The sequence below is a fragment of the Electrophorus electricus genome, chromosome 12, assembly GCF_041902795.1.
Source record: "Electrophorus electricus isolate QZ-2024a chromosome 12, ASM4190279v1, whole genome shotgun sequence".
In the NCBI taxonomy this organism is placed as follows: Eukaryota; Metazoa; Chordata; class Actinopteri; order Gymnotiformes; family Gymnotidae; genus Electrophorus; species Electrophorus electricus.
In genome coordinates, this window is record NC_137508.1 from 1227501 (window position 1) to 1246914 (window position 19414).

A 19414-nucleotide genomic window follows, 5' to 3' on the forward strand; every position below is an offset into this window, starting at 1 on the left:
GGGTTATTGAGCTGAACATGTTTAATTCAGAATTGATTCACGACTAGTCTGGGCATGAAGATTACAGGCTCCCCAAAACATTCAGTGCGAGGCCACTAATTGCTAATGTGCGTAAAAATCACCTACGTGTTGCTTCACTCACTACGTAGTTCCAGACTGTCTCTGGAAGCAATATCAGTACGAGAACAACGTGCGGCCGAAGTGTGGGCCGGGCTGGTGCAGGGCACGTTGCTGCAGGGCTGCGGGAGCAGTGGAGACGTGTTCTCTGGAGTGATGAATCACACCTCACTATCTGCTAGTCTCATGGACTGATTCGGGTTTGGTGGATACCAGGAGGGTCTGTGTAACTTCGGTCATTCGATTTTCGGTTTCCGAACCAATATTGAAAAACAAGACTGTTCTGGCGGTTTGACGGTTTCACCAGCTAATCAAAGGCAAATAACCAACACACCTAATTGTGCCGAGTACCTTTAGTTAATTGGTTTTCTGTTTCTAACCCTAAAACAGAAAAAACGTTTCCTTATTTTCCATTCATGCACTGAACTGGAAACAAAATAAAAAAAAAAAAACAGCCCCTTTTTTGGCTTTTTTCTTATGCAGAAAAGAGCAGAAACAAGAATTTGCCTGAATTTTTCGTTACTGCCCTCTGTCTACAAAACCGACATATTAATTTTGATTGGTAAATGTGGGTGGGCCTAAAGTGCTGGATGCGTGCCATTGGCCGGCCTGCGAAAAAAGTGACCTCACAAAGTGCTCTGACTAAAATAAGAGTCCTTGTGCCATCTGCAAGTCTGAAGGCATGTTAGCACTGCATAACCCCACCAGAAGAAATCGCGCATATTATGGAATTGCAAGAAATTTAGGTCCTTGCAAATGAAATGCTATGGTGTTGATATGCAATCACTATGAGTATATCCACTAACTTAAAAAAACAAATTTTTATTTATATTTATATATATATATATATATATATATATATATATATATATATATATATATACACACACACACACACACACACACACACACACACAGGTTATACAATTAAAAACATTTGACATCTTCAGCAGTTTGCACATGACTTCGTAATCACCTGCATCTTTCTTATAGGTTAGATGGTGCCCAATTTGACATATTTAAGTAGCCCATTTAAAAGCAGAAAGGAAACTTTTAGATGGCGCGTGGATACGCAGATGTCCGACAGGAGATCAAGATGAAGGTAGAGGTGGTGCCCTTTGGGGAGTGCTGACTCATGGAACGCGCCGTTATGCCAATCAATTGCAACACGGCCAGCTTCCAAAGAGAGACATCTCCCCGTGTTTGAGGACCGTTCACTGTAGCGCCACCAGAGCTGAAGAAAAATCACTTGATCAAACTCCTTATTTATAATAAAATCGCCCAACTGTTTCTGCCTGGCATGACGGACTGCGAGGCCGACAGCTGCTGTGTAGTTAAGTGTCTCTGATTAGTCCAATTTAGAGTGGAACTCATAAAATAAAAGGTGCCATAAAGAGTTAATGGACTGATGCCATAGAATGGCGTCACCAAGCCTGCGACCTGGAACAGGACTGTTGAACATTATTACCATAAAACAAAATATCTTTGGTTCACTAAAGAATTTAGTTATTCAAACAGTTTTCTTTTTACTTTTTAAATAGGTTAGTTTTAATATGTAAAACTGCACCATCTATCCTATAAGAAAGATGCAGGCGATTACGATTCAGGTTTATCTGGCACGTGTGCAGCATGCAGTGCGATCGTCTCCCTCCTGAACAGGAGCGATGTCAGTCAGGAGGTTTACGGTACTTCATTAACTCAGGGATCTTAAACTTGACTGAGTTTACCACTGGTAGTTATGGCTGTGTTTGTCCCTCAGACATACATGTGCAAATTGCTGAAGATGTCAAACGTTCTGTAATTTTATAATAACTGTATGACCTGACCAGGAGTGGGAGAATACCACAGATATGCTGGGTTTTTTTTGTTTGTTAGTGGATATAGTCATAGTGATGATTGCATATGAACACACTAGCATTTAATACACAAGGACTTAAATGTCTTATAATTTTCATATTATGCACGATTTCTTCTGGTGTTGCTAAGCAACGCCAACATGCCTTCGGACACACAGACAGCGCAAAGTGAAGGACTTATTTTAGTTGAAAATTTGGGTGAAATGCTTGTTTTTGCTTTCTTGTGCAAAAAAGTACATGAACAAAAGATAAATGGTCATTTTTCTAATTTAGGATTAAAATTGGAAAACCAATTAATGAATGTTATGTGGACCTTACACCAAGCATTTTGGTGTGATGGATATTTGATTTTATGATTAAATGGTGAAACTGTCAAACCAACAGAAGCAAAAACAAAAACAGACCCGTCTTCCCGTTTTATAATATTTCTTCTGAAAACGAAAATCAAATGACCAAAGTAACACGACCCAGGAAAACGCAGCTTCACAGAATGAGCAATGCCAACAGTAGCGTTTGGTACAGGAGGCACACAATACAGCAAAGAGATTTTAGACAATTATAGGCATCTGCTTGTGTGGCCAGTGTGGTGAAGATCCTTTCCTGTTTCAGCATGACTGTGATTGTGCCCCTGTGTTTTGAAGTCCAAACTGAGGGCCATAAAAACAGCGTTTAACAACAATGGTGTGGCGTTACTCCAGTGGTCAGTACACTTGACCTCGACCTTGCTGGACACCTCGGAGATAAATCGGAACACTGATTGTGAGCAAGGCATCTTATTCAACATTAGTGCCTGACCTCACAAACGCGCTTTTGACTGAATGAGCAGAAATCCTTAGACACACCGCTAAGTCTTGTGGACAGCCTTCCCAGATGCTTAAAAAGAGGGCCTAAATGCATGCATGCGCGCGTGTATGTGTGTGTGTACATTACATGCATATATACTAAGCATAAGTACACAATGCATTCATATATACAATTGCATAATGGATTGTTTGATATCTGAATAAATGAAACTCATTGTAATGGTGTTATTAGTATGAGCGCATTCACGGCCTTCTGTGCAATATTGAAACATCAGCGCAAATGACTCCTATAATTTCCATCCTTGCTGCTAGTCAATAAACTTGTCAGATAAACTGACAAGAAGCACTTTATCCTCCCCTCTGCCTTAGATGGCACGTGGATACGAGGATGTCTGTCAGGAGATCAAGATGAAGGTAGAGGAGGTGCCCTTTGGGGAGTGCTGACTCATGGAACGCGCCGTTATGCCAATCAATTGCAACACGGCCAGCTTCCAAAGAGAAACATCTCCCCGTGTTTGAGGACCGTTCACTGTACCGTCACCAGAGCTGAAGAAAAATCACTTGTGCGATTCATTATAAATAAGGAGTTTGATCTCCAACTGTTTCTTCCTGGCATGACGGACTTCGAGGCTGACAACTGCTGTGTAGTTAAGTGTGAACGCAGCCACGTGGGACGAGGCTTGGCAGTTTCTAAATGAATAAAACAACACACGCATCCATGACGGTATGCTTCCACCAGCGTGAGCAAAGGATTGGCCTACGTGGACATCTCAACACAACAGCAGTGATTTAGAGTCATTAATTCGGCTGTAAAAGGCATAAACTGAATCGAGATCAACAGTGTTACTGTGCTAACCACAACCTTACGGCTGTGACGCAACACACACGTGAACAAGAGTGACCGGGTGCACGGTGAACTGGGACACCAAAATCTCTCCCGTGTGACTGCCGTTCAGTCAGCTCTTGGAGAGGTGCACTGGCACACTTCACACCATCAGGCTGCATTCAGGTGCAGAATGGAGGAAGATTAGTCCAATCACTTCAGCACACACACACACACACACGAGATGAGCAGACAAGCGCGCGCGTGTGTGTGTGTGTGTGTGTGTGTGTGTGTGTGTGTGTGTGTGTGTGTGTGTGTGTGTGTAGCAGAGCTTGTCTTGGGGCAGTCACTTGGAAAGAGCAAACAGTGGTGTGGCAAAGCTGGTATTGATAAGCGCTGGCTGTCCCTGGAACAGTCAGTGTGTAACCCCCCCCCCAAGCTGAAACATCGGGTCTCGTAGAGGTGTACCATAACCAGATAGAATGATTCCCAGAAACAAATTCTCATGGAAAAATGTAAATGGAAAACTCCACTAAATGCTTTGTGTGGGTTTTGACATATGAGGGCAAAAAGATACAAACACCTGTGGAAGTGAGAAAATCCTCAAAGAAACCACTGAACGCAGAGACACTTGTAGGATAATGCCGTGTGGCATTGGAGAGGTGACAACTTATAGAACAGGGCGTCACTGGTCATGGATTTATCATGGAACTCCAAGCAGGAAAAATATAACTGATCAAAATGAAAAATACAGAGGAAGATAACTGAATTGAGGCCAACGTGCACGGCCGAGTGAGAGTTTGGGTAGGGTTTAGACAGTGGGCGAGTAATGGGATTGATGGAGGCTGGGTGAAGGAGAGTTGAGTTGGCACAAACCATTTGCACATGTTTATGAGGGAGGTGTGAGACCCCCGTATAAACGTTAACAAGCCCGAGCGTTGCTTCCACTTAAGGACGACTGCTCTGACTGCCTTGCGAACTAAGGCTTCAGCAATCTATTAAATGAGACCAACCAGCATGGGAAAACGCTCACCATAGCCCTGGACGCGCTATAGGCTGACACTAGCATGCAGTCGCACCAGTGGTTGCTCCAACCTGAATATGACCTCTTTACCTGTCTAACAGTGTTAGAAGAAATGCACTGTTGTAACTAATGGTCTATTTTCACTATGCTGACCCGGTAGTTCTCGGACGTCGTCATTAACGAAGACACCTGGTATAAGGTTTCAATGGCAATTACTGAATGGTGCCCTGCAAGGTGGCATGTCCAGAAATTAACTGAGAATAATATTCCAATCTGCCATGAGCCCTTAACACTTAACATTCCAAATATTCAAATATTTCAAATATTTTTAAGCCATCAGCAGAAGCAGCTCTGAGCAGGAGTGATCTCCTCCCTGTGTGAGGTCACGACAGAAATGAACGCTACACAAGTGAGAAAGACTCCAGGGCTCAAACAAAAGCCCAAGATGCAATATGCCAAAGGCCCAGTGTTCCTGAATCCAGCCACTCACAGCCGGGCTGCTCACAAAGGCTGGAGAAACGGCATCAGCAAGTGCCAGGCTTATTTTCACAATAACTGAAAATCAATGCATGTTGCATTTGATACACACTTTCTGATACAAAGAGTTAAGTGGAGAGGTGGAGAGGCTAGTTTAACATTTAGGGTTAAACTCAGTGGAGAGTCCAGGTTGGTTTACCACTGGCTAATGACACTTTATTGCAAACTTCTCTTGGGGACCGTTTTCCTGACAAGGATTAAACTGTCAAGGATTAAATGACGTTCTTAATATAGCTTGATAACGGTCTTATTAAACTTCATATTAAGGTTTACAATACAGTTTAAAAACAAACAAACAAAAAAAACAACAACCCCCCCCCAAAAAAAACCCCTCAATAAACATTTCAATACAGAGCTGGGGCCAAAAGTGTGCATGGACCTCAAAGCTGTTAGACCAAACTAAGCAGGTTGATCCAACAGGTTTTTTACACGACTTTGGGCACTCTAGGTCCAGGACCAGAACTGGGCGCTTTAGGGCCAGAACTTTGGAGTGGAAGTTTCCTTGCTCACCAGGTCTGTGTTCGGAAGGTCTGGGTAGTCGTGGTAGTCAGAGGAGTAGTAGGCCAGGGGTCTCCCGATGCCAATGCCGTCGCTAAGGGGTTTGGCCGTCTGTGCATGCTGTCTGAACGTCGCACTCTTGGGGGTCCAGCAGAAGAGGCTGATGGATTCCCGAACACAGCGCTCAATATCTATCTCTACAGGAAGACAGAGTAGAAAGGCTAGAGACGTTAGGGAAAACCATGGCCTGGATTCACACATTTAACAAAAGATCGAAGTAATAACATTTCCAAGTGCTTCTTTCCAGAGGGTCTTTGGGAAGAAAGATTAACTCCAAGTCACTTTTCAACCATTCTGTCTCATTTGAAGATCCACACTGTTCAATTTTAGTCAACATCAAAATGTTCATAGATAATCACATCACACAGATCACTAAAAACATCCATCCAATTCAGTGTTTTTTTCTGTAATATACCTAGCTTTCCACTGCGGTGTGAATCACTGCTCATAAAGCAATACTCGGAGTGCAGTAAGTGAAGTCATAGTTCTGCCCCGCCAACCTCACCTAGCCAGGAGGAAAGACACCGCGACCTCATGTTAAAATCAGCTAAGAGTCTTCAACCAAAACGGACAAAGCCAATGTTACTGTTCCATCTCACTGTGAGCGGTTCATTAATTTCTTCCCCAAGTCTGGGAGTACGTGAAACAAGCAACTACAGGCTGGACGGTTGTTCAGTTTATAGCAAACGCAAACTTCTCTGTTCATCGGGGGAGATAGTTCAGAGGAACTCAGCTGGCAGGTCATGGTGGATTTCACTCAAGCTCTGCAATTACTCGCCTCAGTGAGGGGGGCCGGGGGGCTGTGTCAGGGAGCGACAGGGAGTGAAACGTGAGGAGGTCTGCAGACAACCAGAGACGGGGTGGAATATCACCGAGACAGACGAACGCGTCGAGGAGGGAATTAGGGCAGCTGCTGCTGGAGATGTTCCCAGCAGTGTTGCCTCACGAGTGTTGCGTGTAATCACAGTCCTCCATCAGTCATGGCTGTGCCTCCAACACATGCCATCATCCAGCGAGTCTGCAGATCTAGTCCCACATTCCTCCATCAACAGTTCATAAAAACAACCCCACGAGTCAGATAGATGGGATTAGGTTGAGGCATTATTCACAGACTGGCACCACTGAGCTACAAATGGAAAAAAAACAGAAAAAAAAAACAAAAAAGGAAAACAAACAAGGAACGCGTAGTGCAGAATTCTCTGGCAGGTTACCGAGTTCTCCTCCCATCGTTAGCGATGGCTGGAGAAGACCAGCCAAGAGCCTGTGGTTGAAAAAGCACCACACTATTACAACAGAATGCTCAGAGCAATCAAACACACGGAGTAAAAAAAAGTTTCTCGTCCCATCAAAGCTGATCAACATTTAAGCCAACAGATCATAAGTAATGGGCGTTTGCCATTAGCGTCACAGCTGCACAGGAAGCATCCTGGAAGTGTACTACAGAGCGTGACCCTGATGAGGTCGCACCCCTGCTCCCGAACGGCCATCAAATCGCCAGCAAACGGAATGGAGCTAAATTCCGAGGAGGCAAAAGGGAATTCAAGACCCAAACGACAGGGAGAGACGCGGAAGGGCAGACGGAAGTTAGAGAGTCATTCTGAGAACTGCTCATTAAACACAAATCTACAGACTGAAGGGAAAATGAAAGAAAAAAAATGAACTAATTTAAAAGAATAGTGACAGAAGAGCTCCAACACATAATAGGAAAATCTACTGAATTGCACATTTTTTTGGTGACTATATTATCCAGTTCTTTCAAGCCCAACAGTGCTAATAAAGCATGATGGGAAACCCAAATGACCAACACTTCAGACACCTAATTTCCACAATCTGTTTCAACATCTCAGACTACAGTCTAATAAAGGCACTTTCATTCGGAGGAGGGCAGGACTCTCAGGGGGTGGGGGGTGAGTTGGACCCTTGGGAGGAGGGCGGGGGGGGGTTGGTTACAGAGGGGCTGTTTTTCGTTTTCCCCCCTTTAAGTATACAGTTCATTTCAGCAATCAATTACCCGAGTAGCAGAATCATCAGATAATTATCGAGGCGAGGAAAAGTGCTTAACTGTGCACTCCTGTGCCTGGAGCTGAACCCCTAAATCAAACCCCCCCCCCCCCAAGGCGACGGAATGGCTCGGTATGTGTGGTCCCTCCCTGGGCGTCTCTGTGGCTGGTGTGTGTTTCACTCACAGGGGACTGGGATTTTCATACACAGGTGCCCCACTGATACCCTACTGATACCCTGAGAGCTCTGAACCCTGGAAGTGCCTGTACCAGCCTGTCAGTGGAGATCAATGCCAGCAGGGCCACGCGAAAGTTCACACAACAGAAATACACGAAGAGGTGAGTGGCTGTGTCGTTACAGACTGCTGTGACTTCATATTTGCCTGTAATTCACTGTGATCGCTTACAAGCCAAACTGTGTGTTTTTTAGTCAAAGCGAAGGAGCACAGCGGCAGCGGAGAGGGAGTATACTGGAGAAATCCCAGGATGCGCACGCACGTGAGACCAGCCTCCTGCGCTCCATGTCTGCTTTTGGAGGGATCGCACGTGAAGAGCATGCATGAGGGAGCAAAACGTGGGACTGACAGAGACCGTGTCTGATGAAGTCGGTCCTAATTATAATTTTACATTTTTTAAAATTTGTTTATTTTAATCAGCCAAGTCATTAGAACATTCTTATTCACATGGAGGGACCACACACACAAACTTGAATAAACTAACTAACAAGTGTATATAACATGTGCATTCTTTATGTGAGAGGCTATAAAGCTCTCCGAGGCTGCGTGCCCTCTCCACACTGTCTGAGGTTCAAGGATGGATCTGTCCCAATACTCCAAGCTGCTCCTTCATGCAGACCAGGTATTAGCACAGTTATGAGTCCTCCCATGACATCATCTGCTCCTGTACCTCTAACCACCATCTGCCCCTCAATTCACCATGCAAATCAGAAATAATAAAATAATACTATTTTAATGATTGCAATGCCATGTGTGTCTTAAACGGTACTTGATTACATTAACAAACAAACAAAGTGAATCAGCCCAAGACATCAATGCAAGTACAAACACGACCTATCTGGACGTTTGACTCCTCGGATAGCCTCATCCGTCCATGGACCTCAGAAGGTCTGGAGAGGGCACGCGGCCTTGGAGATCTTTATAGCCTCTGTTACACACACGTGACGTTAAGTGGGCGCTCAGTCATCTAGACAGGCTTGTAGTCACTTTAAAGCTGTTCCAGGATCAGCTGTGATATTCTGCACACAGTATACGACGGTGTGGAACCGATTCAGGGTAAGACTTACTTATCCTAAAACTCCCTGAGCAACAGAGGGCTGATGAAATCAAGCAACCAAACTCATCATTAGATCACTGAGCAATAAAGCTCACAAGCTAAAAACGGCTTCGGCTCACTGCGCGCGCGTGTGTGTTGTGTGTGAGAGAGAGACAGAGAGAACATGTGGGAGTGCACAACATATTTTACCTTTATAAGGAGTTCTCTCCCTTTTAGTCTCGCTGAACTCGCCAGTAAAAACAACAAATGCTCGATCCACGGCCACAAACTACAACACGGGGCCTGTGTTTGAACACACGCCACCATCTGCTCACAGGTTCCGAAGCTTTAACACGGCCCGCGCCCACTGTGAGAAGAGTTAAAGAAAAGGGATTGAAACACCAGAGCGCTCGAACCCTCCCCAAACGGCAGATAAACCGTTGTACGTTACGGACGCCCCTGGGAGAGCGAGACGTACAGACAGGAGCGGGCTGGACTGGGGGTCTCACAGCGCACCAGGGGGCTGCTGGAGAATTCTGCTGTGCGTGGCATCAGAGAAGCCAGCAGTAAACCCTGTCCTGTCCCTCCGTGCCAAATCGCAGCCTCCTGGAACTTTACTTCACAACTGCTGTAATCAAGGAGGGCAGTGAGAAGACAAGCCGTGGAGGGCGGCGCTAGCTCCACAGAGCACTAGGCACCAAACCTGTGCATAAAGCGTCCCAGAGACACACCCTCCAGCTCCAACAGATGCACGTTAGCATTCAGCACTGAGATAGTCCAGTGAGAGGAGACAAAGTGAGAAAGCTTTGCCCTCCCCCACACAGCTGTGCTCCGTGTTGCTGTAGATACCAACACTGGGGATTTCAAAAATGCAAGAGAGACTTAAACGGAAAAGTGTTGGGGCATTCCTCTCGCCCAGCGACAGACACCTGAGAGGAGCAATAAGAGTGAGAATGATGGACAACAAGCTGCAATTTCAGCTGCTGAATGGAGGACACTGATCTATCTATTGGTCAATAAATCACCCAGAACAGAAGCATTAAGATTCGTCAATTGTCTGCTCTGGTCACCGCCTGTCCCCGCGTCTCACACACCCACATACAGCTTTTAGCTTATGCAATATTGCTAATAAACTTCAGTGTTTCCTGTAGACTGAAGTGGAGTGTTCGTTCCAAGCCCCCCACCCCGCGGTCACCCCACCAAAGCTGCATTTTCCATCAAATCCCATCACATTAGATTCAGTCATCATCATACATCTCATCTGCTGTCTGTGGGTCTAACTGCCTGCTAACGCTCTGTGCTGCAACTCCCAGCTCTGGAGGGCTCACACCCACCCACACACACACACACACACACCCTACAACAAACCACAGCTGTCAATGACCCTAAAACCCCCCGCTCTCCCTTAAGACAACTTCTCAGAGTGGCTAGCTGGGAGATATTGCTTGTGGCATCTTTTTACACAACAAAAGACACACTGAGCATGAGGAGCGAACCAGCCCTTCACACACACAGGGCGGCCCTGGGGGACTGTCCAATGAGGAGCCCAGCGTCCGCTCATGTTTTAATCACGTAAACAACCTGGACTATACGCTGCGTCTCCAGCACCAGTGCTGTGAGAAGGATCAGCCGGTCAATCACGCTGAACAACACACGAAGAACCGCTTGGTCTCCAACATCTGCACGCGCGCGCGCACACAGAGAGAGAGAGAGACTTTTTGCCAAGGCTAAACGCATTAGTGAGAATGATGAGAAGATGCGATGTTTTAAAGTTTGAGTGCAGCCGACTTTGATTTAACCCTACTGCACAGCCGAGCCGATCACCCCTGAGCTGTAACATTCGAGAACAACTCCATCTGTGTGTAAAACCATCTCGAACCAAGCACCCAAAATAAGCAGCACTGCACAGCCAGGGTTGTCTGAACACTGTCTCTCAGCAGAGGTGCCACACACACACTAATTCTCACTGAATCAACCCCCCCCCCCACACACACACACACACCACCATCAAGTTTTACCACGGTTTCCATCACGCGTTACGTCCTCTCCTGAAATACAAATATAAAACGCTCCTCTCTCCACAGTAGCTGTCACGAACAAGCTGTAATGAACGTGCCCTATTGCGCAGCACTGCAGCGTGTGAACACAAAGTCGTTTGTTTGTGCCGTATTCACGCCCACGGCTGCTTCTCGGAGTTAGATTTAGTCATAAGCGTGCAAAAGAATAGTTTCGGTCTCGTGAAAATAGGCACAGGAAAGGTTACAGAGAATGTTTTCTGAGTCCGTGTCTACCTGGATTATGCCGAGAGCATGCAGCTGGTTTATGCTCAGCAAACCGCCAGATGCCACAGATCTGTTGAGCTGGATTAACGGTCAAATGGCACAAACTGCACGCACATATGTGCGGGGGAGAAGCTCCAAAGTTCATGCCAAACTTGTTCTCAGAAAAACTGTGTTCCTGCAAACAGTGCGTCAAGCATCAACACCAGCGTGTACTCGTACCCTTCTTCATCGTCAGTTTTGGCAAACGTGCCCTTAGCTGGAGGATACCGTAGCACAACGGCAGAGAGGTGCAGCTGTCACGTGAGAGCGTGTGGGAGTCTTTACCGGGCAGGTCGGAGAACAGCAGGATACACTCGTTGAAGCCGTTGGCCAGAAGCCTGTCGCGCAGCTGCTGCAAAATGGCCACGCCGATGCAGAAAGGGAATGATGAGTTTCCCAACAGCAGCGTGTCCCACAGGTGGAAGATCTTGTGCAGCGGGAACACATCTGCAGGAAAAAGGCCACATCTTAGCGTTCCGTTGGGTGAACTCGCACGTGAACGAGAGACAAACTGCGATACTACAATCCAATTATCACACTGTTGGCGGAAAAAACGTCTAGAAAAGTGGAATTGATTAAAAAGTGAAAAATCGCAGCTTGTGTGCGTGAGCGGTTGTTACCGTTCGCCTGTTTTAGCTAAATGTCGCGACTTTAAGCGTGTGGCTGCCTGGACGGCCGCATGCAACCTTAATCAGCTACTCGGGTGTGAAGCCAAGGGTCAGGTGTACTCTAGCAGAGCGCAGAGACGCGTCCCTGTACGCAGTCGGTGACCGCGAGGCTCACCAGCCTCCTCACGCGACGAAACGCGAACTGGGTGCCGCTGTGCATTTTTCACGGCCACGTCAAACAGAGTCTGATCACGGAACCAAAGCGAAAGAGATGAGCCGACATGTTTTCCCCCCACTGAATGAGTCATTTGAAATCCACGCGAGGGCCTAAAATAGATTTGGTGTAAATTGCTATTTAACAATTTTCAGCATAATGGAACCTACCCAGTGTCACAAGAAACAATGGACTATTATGAACCATTAGCGATGATTGCATTCCAAAACAATCTCAGGACATTTTATTACCGCAACATGCAGAAACAAGATGTGAACCTTGTTATCCATCTTTCATCAGAGATCTCAAATACGCACCTCACCAAATGCATGCGGGATGGTGCACCCTGGGGGCTACCGCGAGCAGTGTTACACAATAGCAACGCTTCACCTACCAAAACAAACTTTCAGGAGAGCGGAGACTACCACCCTACCATGTTATTCATAAGACTCTATAAATTAACTAACAAATTAAATTAATAATGGCCTGTTACTTTTACTCAGGTGTCATGAGGCACACGCAAATGAGTACGTTTACTTACGAGTGAACATGGTTAGGAACCACGGAATGGCATACAGCTGTGGAAAGAAAAGAAGAGTTTGATTATATGTAGAAGCACTTTTATCGGCTTTTTTAAACAACCTTAAAAGCTGTGAAAATTAAAACATGCGGGGTCGTGTAACTACTATCAGAAAGATGGGCGCGTGGTCCGCTCGGAAAAAGGGGCTTTTAAGGGTTGTCAGAGTGGCGAAGGCACAACAACCCAATAATGGTGGACTACACAGTTAAGCATCTTCTGCCTGGTGTCGTCGTGTCCCCAAGGCGGGTGGTTAATTCTATGTTTTTCCAAGACAAATCTGCCTTCCCAGGCCTTAACCCTGCGTATCCGTCACCAGAAAGGAGCAAAGTGCCTTCTGAAGCTCTACTATGCGTAAATAAAAGACAATACAATAGCATGTTACAGCATAGGGGAGCTTCAGCTCCCCCCCCCAAACACCAGTGCTGCACTAGCTGTGTTCTGGCCTGGAAACCACCTCACTGTTTAACGGGTAGGTGAGAAAGCGGGGCCCTTCCTCTCAACTGGGCTGTAAGCGACCGAGAGGGTGTGGGAACTGGGAGACGCACAGAGCGGGCCAACAACCTGCCCTTGCTGATGAGATTGGCTGGATTGTGAACGCCAGCTTCACATTACGAGCTTAATGGTTGGCGCCAGGCGAGGGACAGCCATGCCGTCGTCTGCTGAAGGAACCTCAGAGCAGCAGAGAGGGAGGGAAAAAGGCAGGAGACTCTGCCGAAGAACTCCTGCAAGGCTTCTAGAAGACTCTCCAGAGTCTTAGCCCCCTACAGTACGCTTTCTGTGCCGGGGAGTTTATATTTTTGGGCTTAAAACAAATAAAAAACACACTTGCAGTTAACTTTGGCCACAACGACTTCAAGTGGAGGCCAATGTTACAGAGACTGCAAAAATACTGTTGATCTCACGGGGAATTCTGGGATTTACACAAAGTACAAAGGCCAGTTTGTGAAACATTACTGAACTACCAACATTAGTCAATATGTATTCAATCTCTTAAACCACGTAATGGGAGAAGACCTCAACACAGTCAATTATCATCCAGCCTGGATAAACAAAGCTTCAAAGCCTCAGACGTCATCTTCTGAAACTCACTGCAAATGACACCACTGTAGGACGAGAAACTGTACCAGAACTTCCCATGTGCCTTCGGGTGAGAGGACAAACTAACGGAAGCCCACACGAGAGGCCGCAATACCACCAACATGGCCGAGCCCGGCAGGACGTTGCTGCCAGCAGCACGGCTTGCTGTCATTAGTCCACTGTGCTGTGGACAATGGAAGCTTTTCAGAGCCTGAAAAGACCATCAGATCGACGTCCTGACCCAGTCAATGAGTCACTGTTAGTTTCCACTATTCTTCTTTTATTAGGTCTTTCACAAAGCTCCATGGGTTTGATCGAGTCTGGACAAGGCTGGAAGGTCACAGATGTTTGACTTTTTCTCTCCACTGCCGTGAGCTCTGGAGATGGGGAGGCGTCGTCGGGCCTCCCATCCCCTCAGGACGGACCGCGGAGGTGACGCATCCATCAATGAGGCACAGACCAAGCCGCCAAAGCCTCAGAGGCGCTAACCTTGGAAAAGCCCAGAGGAAATACGAAGGACAAAACGAAAGAGAGAGAGACACACACACACACAAAGGGAGAGGAAGAGAGTGCAATACAGAGAAGAAGAAAGACGCCAAGCTCACAGGGGAGAATGAGACGTGCCCAGTTCTCATTATAGCCGAAATGAATTACCAGCGTCTGAGTATGTGTGTGTGCGGGGAGGAGGAGGGGCATGTTTGCTGAGGTAAAACTTGGCAGTCGCTGAAATCTCAGGGTCAGCTGTGTGCGAGAGCTGCATTAATGACAGGGACCAGGGCATGACTGATGCTTGCTACGGCGTGCAATGCACAACTCATCAAATCACTGCTGCGTGAAGGCAAAGCGTTCCAGAGTAACAGCTCTCCGTGTGCTGCGACGCAACTGTCCACAAAAAGAAATAAGAATGATCTCGGCTACGCCGTCTCCCTCCTTCTGCCAACACGCCTCTCCAGCTTTCTGCAGGGTACTGAAACCTCCGAGCGTTGTCGTGCCATTTTGTCGTCTGCATGGATTAGCGTGGAAGGACTGCACTGACGCATCAGAGGAAGAAGAGGGCACTCACATCCGGTATGAAGCCGATCTCGTTGAGGTGGTTGCTTAGCTCCGGGTCGTGGAAGGCGATCATCTGAGAGAAGACAGTCAGGTACTCTGAAACGGGGAGAGAGCGTTTCCTTACCAACATTACACACTCAAACAGAACACGTACGTGGAAGGTGGGCAGAAACAGGGTTACACTTCACCAAAGGGCACAGTTCAGAAAGCTACAGGACACCTGCACAGGTGGCCCTCAGGTGCTCTGGGGCTTGAACTGGCAACCTTCTGATGACTAGTCGAGCACTTTAACTACAGAGCCAGCACTACCCCCACAGTTCACAATGTCAAGTTCACAAAACAACCGTGTCAACGACATCCAAGTTGACAACCGCAGCTATTACGACAGTTTATGTTTGTATGAATAAGTGGATATAAATGTTTATGCATGTTTAAGTCCGATGTCCTGAAGGGGCCGACGTTAGGGGTCATGTGGCTTCAGCAAAGAGGTACTGAAACAGGGGGACCAAAAACCTTTTCTGGACATTAGGTCAGACAGCTGGGTTCAGACGTACCTTGTATGACGTGCGAGTTGTCCTTCAAAAAGAAATCGTAGAGGTATTTAGGGATGAAGGCCGACATGCAGGCATACGCCAGAGCTGTGTTGGGCAGCGCGAATGTCAGTAACTGATACCCAAATCCATCCCAACATTCTCCTCCATTTAAAATGAGCAATCCAGTAAGCATTCACAACCATAGCTATAGATTTTAAACTGTATTCTTTCTTTTGAAAGAGATATGAGTACCTTCTTACCTTCATTGTTGAAATTGAGGTAAAGAAAAGGGGCACATAGTGAATCCAGTCCTAGAGTAAAGCAAGACACTAATCATCTTCAAATTTACTTAACAAAAACACCCATTATAAAGCATTGACGGATTCATTACCGAGAACATTCAGCAGTTTCACCATCATTGTGAAGCTTGAGAGCCACCTAGTGGTGCAACGACAAACTGCACCTGTAAGGACTGCACTGGTTGACTCACCCTGCCAATAGACCAGGTCTGGGTGGGACACCACCCAGGCCTTCAAAACCCTTCGAAACTTGACGTGTCCCTGGGGCGAGGACAACAGCTCGTCATACTGGTGACAGCGCGGAATGTCCACTTCAATCTAAAGAGCAGCACACATACAGGCAGGTCAGGAGAGACACAGAGGTCAACGCACACTCGTCACATAAGTGGAGGATGATGCCCACATCCTGTCCAACTTTATCAAACTCCACACATGGGCAGTGATGCCTTAAACCCTACAGGTTACATCAGGCATCTAGTGGTGTTTAGAAAGAAGGTGAGCTCACAGATCAAAGCACGTAATTAAAGAGGTCTGTGCACTATACTCCATAACTGCCACAGTAACCACCAGTCAATCCAGTGACTGCAGAAGACCGATACCAGCGAGGCCATACCTGGCGGTCCGTGGGGATGGCAGTGTCTTTATCGATGGCGTCATACTTTGCCTGAATGTCCCCCTATGAGTATACAATGAATTAATTTTCTTCGAATCTTTGCTTTAATTCTTCATTACCAGAATCAGATAAGCATGAACTCTAACATAATAAACAAACAAGAAAAACTAAATGAACAAATAAAGGATATGCAGAACACACAGCGAATAAAGCCACGCAATAGAAGAGCCAAGCATATGAGCAGAGATGACCGCAAAAGAAGAAACCGTGCTACATTTACAAACATTAAGAATAGGATTGAGATTAAAAGATTCATTAACCTCACATAACCATCCTCAAGATCTGCCATATCAACTCACATCCTACCCAGTTCACGGCTGCTTCAATTTGGCATGTAGTTGCTGGCGATCAACGTTGATCAATATTTGTTTAACAGTAATGTATGATGCTTTGCTAGCAAAACGTACATCACACTGTCTCCAGTTTCCTTGAAGAACCAACCAAGCATCGCAAAGCCTGTAAAGTCCACGCTGAGACTTACTGCCAAAGACACCATGGTTACAGAAAGAAAACGCAGCCACTAAACCCTGACTTGGTCGGACGTTAGTGAAGACAGAACCATGGCGGCTCGGTTCAGCTCGGAGGGTGTAGGCCAGCACAGTAACTATGTCCGTTTCTGGCGAGGACAGGCTGCCAGCCTGGGGATGCAGAGAGCCTGAGGAATCCAGCTCCAGCCATGATAAGCAAACAACCATTTACAAATCGAGTGTCCCCACTCTGCTGTTTGCTCCTGTTTTAAATTACTGCGATCTTTGAACAAACCTTGACAACACAGGCACTTAACTAAAGAAATACAGCTTCATTAGAAACCGGAAACATTTTAGTCAAATCAAGCACTCGTGCTGTGTTTTAGAGTGGAGCTCTGTACGCACCTCGACGCCCAGCAGGGTTGCCCAGGCCAGACCCCTGAGGAGAGGAGGGACATCCACCCTGGCTTCCTTCCACACCTGGTTCTTTTTGTAGGGGTACGCCTGCAGCACAGGACACAGCTCTGAGTCGGGGAGACGCGTCCGGCCTAGCCACAGAGGGTCTGCAGAACTCCACAAACCACTACACTAATCGTCATCACAGAGCGCCAACGGGCAGTTACGTTCGCGGGGGTTTGCGAGGCTAAACCATGTCTCAGTTAGCCAGCATGCGCACCTGGCACCCACCTTCAGCAGCCTGTCGAAGAGCACGATGCGTGTGAGCTGGTACTCTGTGTCTCTCTCACGGATGATGAGCGGCAGGTTGCTGGCAGCGGAGAGCTCAGTGCTGCTGTTGGACTGGGGCAGGCCACAGTGCCTGTGGGTGACACGGGACTCTAGTCTGCAGCCAAGACTCCATGCTCGCACCAGTTATCAGCGTTAGGAGGAGAAGTGCGTCTTACTCATCCTCCAGCAGCGGATAGTACGCCTCTCCGGTCACGTCCCTCAGCCTCTGAGACAGGAGCAAAATTATTTAACAAGGGCATACACAAACAACACACACACGCCCCCCTCCTCAGGTAGACCCACTCACATTTCGGAGCTGACATAAGGACAGTGTGACGGTCGTGTCATCCAGGAGGAAGCTTCGGTCCCTGCTTTGGCCAAAAGACTCTCCATCCTCAAAAATGAAACTAGAGGCAGAAAAGAAACAAAGCTGGAAACAGCTGGGAAGCTTCTATTCCACACACGCACACGCACACGCACACACACCTCCACCAAGGTTGTGAAAAGAAGGCTTTTCATCATACAAACACTAATTATCACAAATATATTTCATTTGGTAACCCTGAGATTCTCACTGCAGTCCTCGGAGGTCAGAAGTGAATTTACTTTGAATCACAGACTCAGTTATTTCAAGGAGTTATTACAGGAAATTGATTATGCCGGCTCAGTGGTGAGAAGGTTTCCAATTTTCAGGTGTCCACGCCGGCTGGCACTATAATTGAGTCATGTACCAGGCAGCCGCAGGCCGGTCTCTGCTTAGCAGCAGGGCTGGTGCTCAGCCGGGGCAGCTGCACCGTGACAACGCTGCACGGCTAGTGTGCGCGCGTGCAAGTGCACAACCTGCTTCGTGCTTTTCCAGGACAAAAATGTAGGAAATACAGAGAAATGTGGGGAAAAACAGAAATGAAGTGTGCTAACCCGCCAGTTCAGAGCCAGCACAACGGCCCTGATGAAGTGAAGTGCTTGTGCGCAAGATGTTTTGTTTTTAAAACTGAAAAGCGGAAAGGCAAAAAAAAAAAAATCTTTCTGAGGATGAGATTGGGCTTACAAAATCCTAACATAACTTTGTAATCCATATACTTATATAAATCTTTATATAAAGGACATGTGCGACTTGTGATGTGACTCACTTGCTGACAAGGCGTAAAAGTGTGTGTGTGTGTCTGCATACTTGGGCAACGTGCAGACTGGTGGTTTGGACTGGATGATGTCCTTGTTGGTCAGCTCTTTCTCCAGGTCTCCTCCTGCCAGGCACCAGAGGTGGTAAACCTCATCCACAGTCCTCTCAGAAAGGTAGTCCTGCCCGTCACCTACAAGGCAGAGGGCACACGCCCCAGCCACACAGCTCAGCTCCAGGTCAACTCCATACGTATTATTACGCGTGTTGGAAGAATAGCCATCTTTACATTACGTGTGTTGGACCATATAATATACTTTTATAAATATTTAAGCAGTGGATTCAGTGTAGGCACTATGATACAAGAATAAACTAGGCATGAATTATGTATATACGATGATTTGGTGCAAATAGTACAAATGGTGTAAAAAGCGAATAAAAAGTAGACAGACCACATTTTCTTGTTTGTTCGTTTTAAAGAGCGCCATAGTGCAGTGTCTGACCTTTGCAGAGTTCGTTGAGGTCCTCAGGCAGCTCCAGATGAGCACAGCGTGGCGAGGAGGAGAAGAGACTCACTGGGTTCTGATAGGCTGGGTAGAGACTAGCCACGCCCACAAACACAGGCTCCTCTAGTAGCTGTGCGGGGGTGGGCCTGAGACACAGAGTAACACCAACGCTTTATGCCCAACGTTATTAAAATGTTTTATGCCTTTTAAAAGGGTCACAACATGACATCGCTGTCTTTGATCATCATAA

The 19414-nt window shown here is 46.8% G+C and overlaps 1 protein-coding gene across 3 annotated transcripts in view; it reads right to left on the reverse strand.

The window, feature by feature from the left end:
* Nucleotides 1-19414, reverse strand: part of tbck (TBC1 domain containing kinase) — a 36354-nt gene that overhangs the window by 9133 nt on the left and 7807 nt on the right. For all 3 annotated transcript variants that reach the window (XM_035531874.2, XM_081725337.1, XM_035531875.2), the window contains exons 10-23: nucleotides 19162-19310; nucleotides 18713-18851; nucleotides 17849-17948; nucleotides 17718-17767; nucleotides 17503-17632; nucleotides 17221-17319; nucleotides 16289-16351; nucleotides 15867-15993; nucleotides 15637-15687; nucleotides 15398-15481; nucleotides 14854-14939; nucleotides 12675-12711; nucleotides 11597-11758; nucleotides 5671-5855 (exon numbers count right to left, since the gene is read on the reverse strand). In XM_035531874.2, coding sequence (XP_035387767.1) covers nucleotides 5671-5855; nucleotides 11597-11758; nucleotides 12675-12711; nucleotides 14854-14939; nucleotides 15398-15481; nucleotides 15637-15687; nucleotides 15867-15993; nucleotides 16289-16351; nucleotides 17221-17319; nucleotides 17503-17632; nucleotides 17718-17767; nucleotides 17849-17948; nucleotides 18713-18851; nucleotides 19162-19310 — 1462 coding nt within the window. The remainder of the gene's footprint in view (nucleotides 1-5670; nucleotides 5856-11596; nucleotides 11759-12674; nucleotides 12712-14853; nucleotides 14940-15397; nucleotides 15482-15636; nucleotides 15688-15866; nucleotides 15994-16288; nucleotides 16352-17220; nucleotides 17320-17502; nucleotides 17633-17717; nucleotides 17768-17848; nucleotides 17949-18712; nucleotides 18852-19161; nucleotides 19311-19414) is intronic.